The sequence below is a fragment of the Chiroxiphia lanceolata genome, chromosome 11 (assembly GCF_009829145.1).
Source record: "Chiroxiphia lanceolata isolate bChiLan1 chromosome 11, bChiLan1.pri, whole genome shotgun sequence".
NCBI lineage: Eukaryota > Metazoa > Chordata > Aves > Passeriformes > Pipridae > Chiroxiphia > Chiroxiphia lanceolata.
This window is the reverse complement of record NC_045647.1, coordinates 20021822-20034853: the sequence shown is the minus strand read 5'-3', so window position 1 is coordinate 20034853 and position 13032 is coordinate 20021822. Positions and strand designations below refer to the sequence as shown.

Genomic DNA, 13032 nt, shown 5'->3' with positions numbered 1-13032 from the left:
TTTAACACCTAAAAATGAATGTAATTGAGTGTAATTATTTGCTGAACTAATGCACCAACGTTTAACTTGCCCTTTTATACATATCCTGACTGTCATTTGCAAAACATTTGTCACCTGCAGTTCCACCGGTGCAGCTCCACGTCCGTGGGGTTGTAATCAGGTCGGGTTTGATGTGAACTGGGGGATTGGTGCTGAGCACTGACGAGTCCAAGCCCTGTGCACACCATCACACCGCTTTTCCACAGCAGCTCGGGGTGGAGAAAGATGGCTGTACATGCTGTCAACGAGGGAAAGTGTAATTGCACCCATCTGTTAGCCGGGACCCTGCTTTCAGGGGCAGCCACTGTGCTTCTGGCAGTGCCGGTGAAGGAGCTCTGAACCTGCAGGTCTTTTCATGACTAGGAATCAGTTCACAGAGGAGAGGCTGTCACAAAAGATACTACCTGGCCTGAAATCTAAACAGGTTCGTGGCTGGTTACTGGTTTGTATTTCCAAGCGTTGCATCCCTTGTCTGTGAACTAGTTAAAAATGAAAATAAATAAATAAAATTTTAAAATCCTAGATGTGAAAAAAAGGAAGAGAGGGAGGGGGGCTTTCACAGCGTGTTTCTTACTCACTGTTTGTGCTGTTTTGATGCTCTGCAAAATAAAAGGATGGCAGGGAAAAGGTGTCACATGTTTGCACAGGACGGTGACACTTGGGTGTGCTGTACCCAGTGGTTGTGGTGGGGACAGAGAGGGCACATGTGAGGAACTTCTAATTTTGGAGGCTTTTCTAATGGATATAAATTAGGTGCGTTCAGACACAGTGGATTTAGGGGTGATTTCCTTATGCTTGTAAAGAGATGGGGACACGCAGTCTGTGCGAGCTGTCGGGGTGGGTGTAGCGGGGAGGAGGACGGGCGATGGACTTCGTGTGGCAGGGAAATGAGGGGACTGTAGCCCTCGCTCAAACCAAACCGCATCCTCTAAACGGGACTTTCCATGATAATTCCAGGGTCAGACTGTCCGACGAGGCCAGGTGTTGGCAGAAAATCATTTTTAGAGGGATACGTGTTTAAATGCTGCTGCCGAAGCTTTACCCGGCCATTAAACGTAACGTATTACTCAGGGCTGAGCTATTCCCTCGCTCAGCCCTAACGCTCCTTCCCAATTAGCCCGTGATGTCACGTTTTCCACTCTCTCCGTACCACTTTGTGGATTTCCTGAATATTAAGTGCCGTGAGGAGGGAGCGAGGGGGAGGTCGCTGGGACTGACTCCCCTCCTCGGACACCCGTGGGAAGCGCGGGGGCTGCGAAGCGGGGGGATGTTCCCGCGTGGCATCAGGGTCCCCCGCACTGTCCCGCACCGGGGACGGGCAGAGCCCCCGGCCCGGGTCCCCCATCGCCCCAGCGGGCTCCGGGAACCGGGTCCCCCTGTGCGGGGCTTTGCCGCGGCGGGAGGAGTGCGAGGAGTGGTGGAGAGGGGGGACGGGGGCATTTTATTAGAGTTTTAAAAGAGGTGATGGATGCGGAGGAAACAACGACTTGGTTGTGTTTAAAATGCATCGAGAGCTTTGACACAAAACCCTCCCGCCAGTTATTAGCTAATCTAAGCAGCGCTGCGGAGCGGACCCCCTCGACAGATCGGGATGGGACCGGGCACGGCGGCCCCCTCTGCTCCGGGGAGAGCCGGGACTTCGATGAGCTCTTATCAAGCCGTGCCCGGCGCTCGAAGGGAGCCCTCGCCGGTCCCGAACCCCTGGGTGGGGTCTGCAGAGCGGGGGTCCGTGCTGCCCTTGTTATTAAAAATATTTTTCCCGGCTGGGATAATTCCCGAGGGATCCAGGAGGTGAAAAGTTTGAATTTCGCTGTTTTCCGCGTTACGGTTGTTGGAGTCGGGAGAACTGCGAGAACCTAACGGAGGGACCGATGATGCGCGAAAATTCAGGACAACCCTTCTTCCCGTCAAATCGGGAATTAATCAGCGGAGTAAAAGTATTCCTACCCCCGGGAAGAGTTTTAAATCAATGGGCGAATTGTTTCTTTCTTCACTGCAAAATTTTCACTGGTGGAACTGTCACCCTTGTCTGAGTTGCCCGGCCAAAATAGAGACATCAAGATATCTGAAGCGTGAAAGTAAGCGAAAGGAGCCTCTAAAAATGCATTCCACTTTCATATAAAAGGACGATTACAGTAATCTCGCAACGAGATGGATGCGGCGATAGTTTCTGAAACTAGTTATGTGCGTTTGTATAAAAATTTTTTTAAAAAAACCTAACCCCAGAAATAGTCTGTTTAACAGTTATGTAAAGTCTGTCCCTGGTTCAAAAAAACCCAAAACCAAAACCAAACAAAAAAAAACCAGCAAAACAACCCAACCCAAAACAAATAAACATCGAAACCCCCCAAACAACAACAACAAAACAAACAAACAAAACCAAAACCGAAACAAACGAAAAACTCAAAATCCCTCGGTAAATGAAGAGCAATTTTGCAGAGAAAGGTGATTCCATTCTAGTATCTCGGAGGGGAAGGGGGGGGGAAGTGCACAAAATTCGGGGCCCGCAGGTTGTTCATGCAGTTATTCCCTAAAGCCCCACGGATTTTGCCAAACTCTCACTCTGAGACGCTGCTGTTTATAAACGTGAATCTACCGCCCAGATCGATGTGAAATAAAAGTGCGGTTTTACGTGCTCTCTCAGAGCATGGGGAGTTGCACAATTTTCAACCACTGTAAAAATCGCAATAATTATAACAATAATAATAATAATTATTATTATTACTTTTATCCTTTTAGCTACAGGATTTGTTTTGCAACAATTTTAAATTACTGACTGTGAGAGCGATCGGATTGTGAAGTTCATCCTTTCTTTCTTCAGCTCATCATCAAATCCTTTCAACAGGAGCGTTCACAGAAATGTTAATTTTTATCTTAATTTTTTTTTTTTTTGTGAGCTCGGGGGCTGTAGGCCTGCTCCCGCGCTGGATATGGGATCCTCCGACTGTCCGTCGCAGCATGAGCAGCCTCGGGGCAGATGGATCACAAGGAATATAAGAATTTAAATTGCCAAAGATGGTGCCGTACGATGGCAAATGATACCGCGTCTGTACTGCGCTGATCCTAACCTGCTCCGAGATGGGGATGGCAGTGTTAATATTTGCCATTATTCGTGAATTTTGATTTATTTTAAAGAAACACAAAAACCAAGGGGGGGGGTGTAATTTCTTTTACGGACGCTGTTTGTTTACGAGAGCTCTGGTCTCGGAGGTGAGGTTGTTTAAACAATCCGATGTGGATTTGTCTGCTCGCTTGAATGTGGCCAAAATTCTTCTCACTTTATTCATAATTATTCTCCTCCTTGTATCATAATAGCTCCGACGGCCTCTTTCGTCTCGGCCCTAAGAAATCAGCACCTTGGCGTGGAAACACCTTGTGATCTAAGGGGAGCAGATGGACAAAAGATGGGCGGACGAAAAGCCGCGTCAGGAAACGGGCAGGGGTTCGATTTGGGATTTTTGATTATTTTCGGGGCCCCGCTGGTCTCGGTCGGGGCTCCCCGAGCTCAGGTGTGCACAGGGACACCACTGCCCAGAGATTCCCAGGAGGAATTAGGGGAGGTGGGGGATGGATGGAGGGATGGAGGCGCCCGGCCCCGGGGCCGCGCAGCATCTGGGCGGGCTCGGCACTGCCGGTCCCCGCTGCTGCCCCACCGGGAGGGCACCGCTGGCTCCCGGTCACAGCCACCGCTTTGGCACGGGTCACGAACTCGTTGGCAGTCCAAACACCGCGGTGATGTCTGAATAGATGACAACTTCCTAACAGCAGGGAGCATCGGGGGCGCTGACGGGGGCTCAGCCCGTTAGTGTTTCGTTGAGCGAGGGGCATAATTTTAAATGGAAGAAACGTGGAGAAAACAGAAAAATCCCGCGAAACTACTCCGTACAAGTGACAGTAACCATATGGAACAGGTTATGTGGGAAGGCAGTGGAAGCACAGAGCGTAAATTAATGCGTTGTTGTCGCATGCGGGGTTGAGTAGTACAGTGGGACGGCAGCAGGACTCAAGTAGCGCTGACAGGAGCAGCAGAGCGGCCTCGTGTTCTCCACGGTTCCCTGAACGCCTCCATCCAACCCCTCCCCACCATTTAATTCAAATTACCGGCCCGGGGGTCCCCGCAGCCGGGCCCTGCGTATCTGCCGTCGGGTGCGAAGCCACCCCGGGGCTGTTCCCTGGCTTTGCGGGGCGCTGGTTGCGGGTCCCCCGCTGGAGCGCGGAGGCGCGGAGGAGCCCGGGGCCGGGGGAATTGGCAGGACACTCGGCCCCGACCCTGCCGAGCCCTGGGACGCGTCCCCCCGTGGGCTGCGCTCACCGAGGGAACCCGCGAGTGACTCCCGTGGCCGTCCCGTCTTGCTCACGGATTACGGAGCGGAGCCGGGCAGGATCCCACGGCGGCTCTGCACGTCCCTGCGCATCCCCCACACACCCCACGGCGGCCGCAGCGACCGAGAAAACGGGCTGAAAGCCCCTTTTTTGGTCAAAAGTCATAAAGAGGGAGGCTGAGCTGAGCTTCCTCGGGGGATGATCCCGGCTTCCGTCCCTCTACGTGGGCCCGCGTGGCTGATCCCGTGGGATACCTCCCCTGAAAACCACCCACGCCGCGGGCAGGGGCCGAGCCCAGCCACAATCCTTGCCAGGGCTTCGCCGAAATGATCCCCTTCTAATCTGTTAGTTCCCCCTTTTTCGTCGGAGCGCTCGATTATGAGCGTTTGGGATCCCGCACGCGAACCTGGCTCGGAGCACATCAGTGCCGAGCAGGGCCGGCTCGTGGATATCTGCTAAAGGGAATTAAACGACCCCCGTTGTACCGCGTAAAATGTTCGTGTAAAGGCTCAGAAAGTCCAAGGAAAGGTTCCGCTTCGTGCTGGGTTTTGTTCCCTGATGAGTTCCTTTTAGTTGTTTACAGAGATTTGGCCGGGACCGGGAGGGAGCCCGGGGCCGAAGGCGTCGGGCCTGGGCCCCTCGACGGGCACCCCGACCGTCAGCGCGATCCCCGCCTGACCTTGGGCTGCCTCGACTCCTCCAAGCCCCGGAATCCCCCGGTCACGGCACCGAGGCCGCCCCGAGGGCCCTGAGCCCCAGGCGGTTCTGCGGGGCAGGGGCTGTGCGGGGCAGGGGGCGTGAGGATGGGGCTCCCCGGGGGTCTCTCTGGCTCCGTGTCTCTCCCCATCGGCCGAGGCACCCCGGAGCCGCGGTTATCCCGTCAGGGGATGGGGAAGGACATGCGGATGGGGACGGAAATGGGAAAGGGGTTTGGAACTGAAGATTGGGGTGGGGATGGGAAGGGGGATGGAGATGGCGATGGGGACAGGGATGGGGCTGGAGCCGGGGACGGGGCTGGAGCAGGGGACGAAGACCAGGACAGTCATAAGGACTGGGCCGGGGCCGGGGCTGCCCTTCCAAGGGCCCAGCGGTTGTTTGGGTGTCTGCTCTCCCGCAGCGAGCAGAACGGCTAATTTGCTTTATATGGCGGGGGATCAAATGCTGGGCTGTAACCCCTCGCTTCAGGTACTCGCCCGCCCCGGCCCCTTCCTTCCTGCCAGCCCCTCCTGCACCCTCCCCCGCCGCGCTGACGGCCCCGCCGGGCCGGCGGTATAATAGGCCCCCGCCGCCGTCCCGGGGCGGAGAGACGCTGCCCGGTGCCGCGCCCCGTGTGCAGGCGGCGGGCACGGCTCCGGCCGCCGCGCTGCTCTGGGCGCTCCGGGGCCGGGGGGGCCGCGCAGGGGGAGGGTCGGGGGCGGCGGGGCGATGGGCAGAGCCCCCGCTGCCCTGCTGCCGCCCGGGGGGCTGCGCTAGGGCGGCCCCGGCGGCCGGGGGTCCCCCCGCGCCCCGGGGGCGGCGAGGATGCAGCACCCGCTGGAGTTGGGAGCCGCTCGCTACTTCCCGGCCGAAGCCTTCCCCGACCACCGCTCCCACCGCTACCGCAGCTTCATGATCGAGGAGATCCTCACCGACCCCCCGGACGCCAAGGGGGCCGCGCCGGCCGGGGAGCTGCTCAAGTTCGGGGTGCAGGCGCTGCTTTCCGCCCGGCCCTACCACAACCACCTCGGTACGTCCCGGGGGCCCCGCGGCTCGGGGGGGGCGGGCTGGGGGCGGCAGGCGGGGAGGCATCGCCCGCTGATGGTCTCCAGCGCCCTACGGAGCCGGGCTCCTGGAAGAAAAACTCGTGAATTCTGCCTGAAAAAAATCGCTGCCGGGCTCTGCCGGCCGAGCGCATCCCGCCGGCTCCTGCTGTGGCGCGGCCGCTCCAGCCTGGAGCAGCCCAGTATTTTGGGCCTAAAAACGAAGAATGCGGCTCTACGGCTCCAGAGGCGCTTTCACAGAACGGCCTTTGAATTTCTGTCGTTGTTGATCGTTTTGGGTTTTTGGTTTTTTTTTTTTCATTTTATAGGGGTTTTTTCCGTGTTTTTGGATGAGGTGGGAATTGCTGGAGCTAAGCACCGGAGTCTGTGCGTGTGTGGCTGCAAGTGGCAGCACAGGGCCCTGCGGTCACAGATTTAACTGGAAACCTGACATATATATTTATGTGTATATATATATAAAAATACATATTATACATAAATATAAAATATACAATATAAAAAGATAGTATATATAAATATATTATGTTTATATAGTAATATAAAATATATAAGATATAACATTATAATCTATATTATAATACTTAGAGGTATATTTATTTAACACGGGTGCCAGCGCGCTCTATCCAGTCGGATATAGTATTTAGGACAAACATAGTTTATTAACGACATGGTTGGAGGTTTTTTTAACTCCAGTATTTAATATATTTTGAGGGCCAATACTTAATACATTTTAAAGGCCAGTATTTAAATGTGTGGCGGCGAAAGCTTTCACTTCCTAAGCCATCTTCGTCTGTGGAGCCGTCGCTCTTCATAGATGTTCTCTTACAGAACTGAACGGAAAAGGAGGATCCCAATTTCTTTTCCTGCGTTTAAGAGAGAAAGAGTAAAGCGTCAAGACCCAGAGCAAGGGAGCGACATGCGTTAGAATATCTAGAAATCAGTAATATTTTCAAGATGAACTATTGAGAACTGTTCGGAATAGCGGATCAGATAAAAGGCTCTTTGCATCACTCACGGCTCAGTTTCGCGGGGATCAGCGGGAGCAGGATCGGGCTCTGCAGGGAGGGAGGCGATTTCAGCTCGGGCCGAGAAGAGCCCTCAGAGGGCCCTTAGGGTCCTTCCCCAGACGCCGCCGAGGTCGCTCCCGTGTCGCTGGGAGGGGATGGGCCGAGCAGGACCGAGCCCCCGGCCCGCTCGGGTTTGCTGGGCCGGGACCAGCGCTGGGGCTGCGGGCCCAGGCGGGGAGCGGAGCGGGGACTTCGGGAAGGACCGAGCCGGGCCGGGCCGAGTCGGAGAAGGGAACCGAGCCGAGCAGGGCCCGGCCAGACCGGGTAAAGCTGAGCTGAACCGGCCGAGCGGCGGCCCCAGCCCGCGGGGATTAGCATCCTCGGCGATGGGCTCGCTGCCCTCCCCTCGGGAGCTGCTTCAGAGGAAAATCGCGGGGCTGAGGTTCACGGAGAGGAATAGAAATTGTTACAACGTCGAAAATATCCTGAAAAATTCCAGGAAGGGAATCCTGAGACCGTGCCCAGCCTCCGCTGCCCGCCGGGCGCTGCAGCTGTTGGGTGACACCGAGGAGAACGCTTTTGGGTTGATTTAAATTATTTTTGCTTGAACACCCCCCTTCCCAAGTCATTCCGTAATTAGCATCTGCCGGTTGAAGGGTAAAGCATGACCCGGTACCGCGGAGGCGATGGAACTGGGGGGGGACCCGCGACCCGACCGGAGTCCCGGGGCTCCCGCACCCCTCCGGCCCCGGGAAGGTGTCGAGGGAGGAGGAGAAGGGCCCGGGGTTCCTTACAAGGTCTGGTCCTCGGGACACCGAGGCACTCTGCAGCCCCGGGGGTCCCCGAGCGCTGCCCGGCGCTGACGGCCCCTCTCTCCCGCAGCGGTGCTGAAGGCGGAGCCGGCCGCCGTGTTCAAGTTCCCGCTGGCTCCCCTGGGCTGCTCGGGGCTGGGCTCGGCTCTGCTGGCCGCCGGCTCGGGGCTGCAAGGCGGCTCCGCCTCACCCCATCTCCCGCTGGAGCTGCACCTTCGTGGCAAGTTGGAGCCGGGCCCCCCCGAGCCGGGCAAGGCCAAGAAGGGGCGCCGAAGCCGCACCGTCTTCACCGAGCTGCAGCTCATGGGGCTGGAGAAACGCTTCGAGAAGCAGAAATACCTCTCCACGCCCGACAGGTAGGCGATGGCGGCCCTCGGACGGCGGGACGGGGCTCATTTTGCCTGAAAAAGTCGGGAAGCTGCCATCCGAGAGGAAAGCTGCCGGGCTGACCGCCTCTCTCTCTCGCCCACAGAATAGACCTGGCCGAATCGCTGGGGCTCAGCCAGCTCCAGGTGAAAACCTGGTACCAGAACAGGCGCATGAAATGGAAGAAAATAGTAAGTGTCCCTTGATCTTCCGCCCCTTCGGCGCGCAGTGTCCGCGTTCCACGGGGTACCGAGCGCTGCCCCGCGGGCTTCGACCTCCTGCATGTCGGCCCTGGGCTAATAATGATGATGATGATAGTAGTAGCAATAGTAGCGTAATAATAATAACAACAACAACAACAACAACAATAATAATATGCCCCTGGTCTTTAAGTCCAGCACCGCCTGGGCCTCGGCCGGACTCCCCTCGCCCAGTTCTGTACGAGCCCTCCCGCGGTACCGATCGTCCCCCAGGGGCGGAGGGCGGTGGGCGCAGCCCGACAGGACCCGCACCGGCGGCTCAGCCTGGGCCCGGCGCGGTGCTTGGCTCCGGGGGACGGGGGACAGAGGGGTTCCTGCGCCCCGGGCTGAAGGCAGCACTGTTTTACCGGGGTATCCCCCTCCTCTGCCCCCTCCCCGCCTCGCAGGTGTTGCAGGGGGGCGGCCTGGAGTCCCCCACCAAGCCGAAGGGCCGCCCCAAGAAGAACTCGATCCCCAGCAGCGAGCAGCTCTCGGAGCAGGAGCGAGCCCGGGACGCCGAGAAGCCGCCCGAGAGCCTGGGCTCGCCGGCCGAGGTCAGCCAGGAGGAGTGAGGGGCGAGCGCCCGCCCCGCCGCCCCGGGCGTTGCTCACGGGGCCCCGCACCCTCCGGGCCCGGGAAGGGGATGGAGGGCAGCTCGGACAGTGGCTGCGGCCGCCTTCGGACTCGGGAGATTTGGACGCTTTGACGGGCGCGCTTCTGCCCCACCGCCCCTCTCCGCGCCCGCGGAGCGCTGCGCCACGGCCGCGGTGTTGTGCGACGGCCCGAGGGGCCAGGAGGACACTGGATCCCACCTTCCACATCTACTCGCTGTCTAAAACCCTGTGGTGCCCCTAGTTATTCGAAAACTGCATTTTATGATCAGTTTTATTAATGCGAAGATATTTACTTTATTTCAATAAAGTATTTTATGAACTGTTGCTCTGAGTAACGTAATGGTTTGGGGTTAATGTTTTTAAACTTCTGGTTTTTGTTTTTTGTTTTGTTTTGTTTTGTTTTTTTTCCCTCGCGGAGGTAGGTTAGACATTCAAATCCAAGTTCCAGGCAGATCTACACAGAGAAAGCGCGGTGGTACCGGGAAGATTCTCCCATCGTTTTCCCCGACAGCTCGGCTGCCCGTGGCCGGGAGAGGCCAAACCCTCAGTCTTTCTTTGGTCAAATTCGGATGCTTTCGCATTTTAAAGATACGTTAATTACTGACAAATAGATTAATTATTTCCCACACCGTGCACACTAAATGATACTTTTAAAAAATTCTCTTCGTGAGCGGCTGCAACGTAGGACAAACTCTTGCCTCTTTGTTGTTCGGGCTTTTTTGTGACGGTTTCTGTTTTGGTTTTTTTGTTTGTTTGTTTGTTTTCCCCGAGTCCCCGCTCCTCGTTTTCCGTCGGGATGTCAAATTACAGAGCATCTACCGAGAAATGCGATTACCGCCATTCTGCTGAAAACCAGCAGCACTGCAGAGGGCGGGAAGCGGCGGGACAGCCCCGAGCTGAGCCCCTGCTGCGGGGCGCCTCCCAATTAACGACGGTAATTAACACCCGCCACTCGGGGTCAGTCGGTGCCTCCCTGGCCGCCCCCGGGGTGCCCCCAGGCCGGCAGGGCTGCGGTGCGGGACCACCCCGCTCCCGGGAGCGCTCCAGCCCGTGCTAAGGGCACGCAGACGGCGGTGCGGTGGGAGAGGAGCACAGCGGACAACATCGGCTTGAACTCAACATAGCCCCGAGCCGCCGCCGGTGGAGCCCTCGGCGGGTGCCGAGGTGACTCTGAGACCAACTCATCCCGCTCGTTCACAGTTTTCCTCGTTTCTCCGCCGCAGCGGGTGAGCGGAGGGCCGGGGGTACCTCCTGCTCCTGCCCGGCTCGGGAGGTGCCCGGGGCCTCCTCCGTCCCAGGTGAAATCAGCTCCCGGGATGAGCGATGGAGGATTCGGCCGGTGCTGGGTAAACAGGAAACAACTTCATATTCTTACATTGAAATGACTCATGTATTTAACCAAACAACTCGTTGGAAACGTTTTGTTTAACCTGGGGATAAGGATGGAATGTTGGGAAGCGGGAAGGCGGCGGCGGGGCTGACAGAGCCGGGGATCTGCGGGGTCCCTCGGCGCGGGCAGGGCACGGTGGGCGTGTGGCTTTGTCACTTCACTGTCACTTTTGGCTACTGTTTCTGTTGACTTCAGTGAACGTGAGAACAGCAGCTGCTTTTAATTAAAAGGGAGATTCACTGGCGCTTTAACCCAAATTAACAGAGCGACGAGGTGTGTCCATCACCGATGTCACGCAGAGGGCTGGACTAGCCGGCCTTCAGTCGGTGCTATCGCACTCGCGATAGAATCTTAATAATTTTATTTTCACTCTTGAGTAAGTGGCGGAGACGAGATTATTTTTTCGCAGACCATAAAGTGATTATTTTTCTGCGGACCACGGAGGTATTGAATAGGGTAAATTATTTTATAGTATTTTTTTTTTTCTCGTAGATAGCGAGAGAGAAAAACAGGAGGGATTTGGGGTGCTCTGGTAAGGTGGTTTTCTGCAGAGCCGGTGCCGAGCAGCGGGGCCGATCCTGCCGGGGGTCCTCGGGGCAGCTCAGGCTGCGCACCCGTGCAGGGGCCTCTCTCCGCGGCTTCTGCACCGGCCGCTTCCCCGCAGGATCCAGAGATAATTTTTTTCTTTTTGTTCCAGGGCAGGAAAGGCTCCGAGGGGGCTCGGGGGAACCTTCTCTCGCTGTCTGGCAGATGCCCGAGAGCCCCGTCCGTGTGGGGCTGGCTCCGTGCCCGGAGCCTCCTGGGCTCTGCAGCGCTGTTCTGCCATCTCGCCCTCGGCGGTTCCTTCCAGCAGGACAGACCGGGTGGGACAGGACCCGCCCGGCCCCGGGCTCCCGCTGCCCCTGTGCGGGTGTGTGAACACGCCGTGGATGAACACACTGGACCTCCAGCACCGTGACCTCCGCATTGACGGGCTCCCCGCTGGAGCCGCTTGCCCAGGAGCGTCTTGGTAACAACTTCAATGACCACCTTTCGCTTCGGAAGGAGCCGGGTCCAGCCTGTTAGAGTTATCTGACAAAATACCTGACTAATGGGATTTTTTATTGGTTGGGTGTTGTTGTTGTTGTTGTTGTTGTTTTCCCTTGCAAAAATTATATATTTAGATTATTTTATCTTTTAACGGTTTCGTGTATTGTTTTCTGTCGAAGTTTAACTTCCCATGATTCCCGCAGCTTCTCCAGGTGCTAGGCTGGCTGGTGTGGCATCACACCTCAGTGACAGCAGCTCGGAGCCGGGAGCAGACGGGGCCCAGTGAGTCACACTCGAATGGATGGGTAGTCCCTGCTCGCGGCCGGGGGGTGGAATGAAATGATCGTTAATGTCCCAAATTATCCGGAGATTCGATAATTCTGTTTGAAAAGCGAAGTCAGGTACCACCAGCCGTCAGTGACAGCCCTTCCAAAGGTGTTTGGAAGTATCTCCGGGCATTTAAAAGCAGAGCTTTGGGGCTCTCCTCGACCAGCATCAACAAACTTTGTTGGCTGGTGAACGACCACAAGGAAATTACACCGGGCCTCACCTGCACACAGGTGGATAATTTAGATTAGTGCAGCATAATTGTTTCACTTTCTAATTACCTTTTACAGCTGTAATGAACCAGCGTGGGCGCTGTCAGGCTGTGATGGGCGACACCCACGTCCACAACGCTGCAGCAGCAGAGCTGTGTCAGCCCAGACACTCAGAGATGTCCAACAGGAGCCGTGGGGAAGATTTGAGTGACTTTGTTCAGCGCTGGAATTTCCCCTCAGAGCCCTGTTCTGCCTGTGGGAATGATCTCTCTCTGCAGCATCCCAAAGCTGCCAGAAAAGCTGCTCCCCCAACCTGAGGGTCGTTTGTCAGTGCTGTATAATTCTGGGGCCAGCAAAGTATATTTGTAGCTAATACACCCGATTTTTTTTTCTGTGTATAAATAAACTGTATTGGCATAACACATTTATTTTGGCAGAAATGCATCCATGCTAGGGACCTCAACCATTTTAATTACCAGTGTAGGTAAAACATTGCATGTTTTCCTTGTGAATGAAGTAGAATGGCATGGACTGCAGGCTGAAAGAGTGTGTCCTTCCCATGTTTAAAGGCTAATCAGGTCACAAGTAATCAGCAAACTTTATGATGGTTTTAATTAACAAAAAACCCTTTAGGTGAGTTTCCAGCACAAACATCCTAAATTCCCATTTTATGAAGCATCTCAAAGAAACCTGAGAAAGGTTCTGCTTTTTCATCAATGTCAATTTAAATATAGCTCCATGGAGCCAGGGGATTTGAAGATTAATGACATGGGTGTTTGTACGAGGTGGTGCTCCAGCAGGACGGGACACCAGGGTGGTGTTGTGAGGGGGTGTCCTGCTGCTGGGGGCAGTGGCCTGGCCCTGATTCTCTGCTCCACACCTGCAAGGAAAGGGGAGATCTACTCTGCGCTTCT

General features: G+C 56.0%; 1 protein-coding gene across 1 annotated transcript; it reads left to right on the top strand.

Moving 5' to 3' along the window:
* The first annotated feature begins 5883 nt into the window (after positions 1–5883).
* On the top strand, positions 5884–9118 carry BARX1 (BARX homeobox 1). Its single transcript, XM_032699452.1, has 4 exons — positions 5884–6088; positions 8012–8297; positions 8414–8498; positions 8954–9118. The coding sequence occupies exons 1-4, from the start codon at positions 5884–5886 to the stop codon at positions 9116–9118; spliced, it is 741 nt and encodes a 246-aa protein (XP_032555343.1).
* Positions 9119–13032: the final 3914 nt, after the last annotated feature.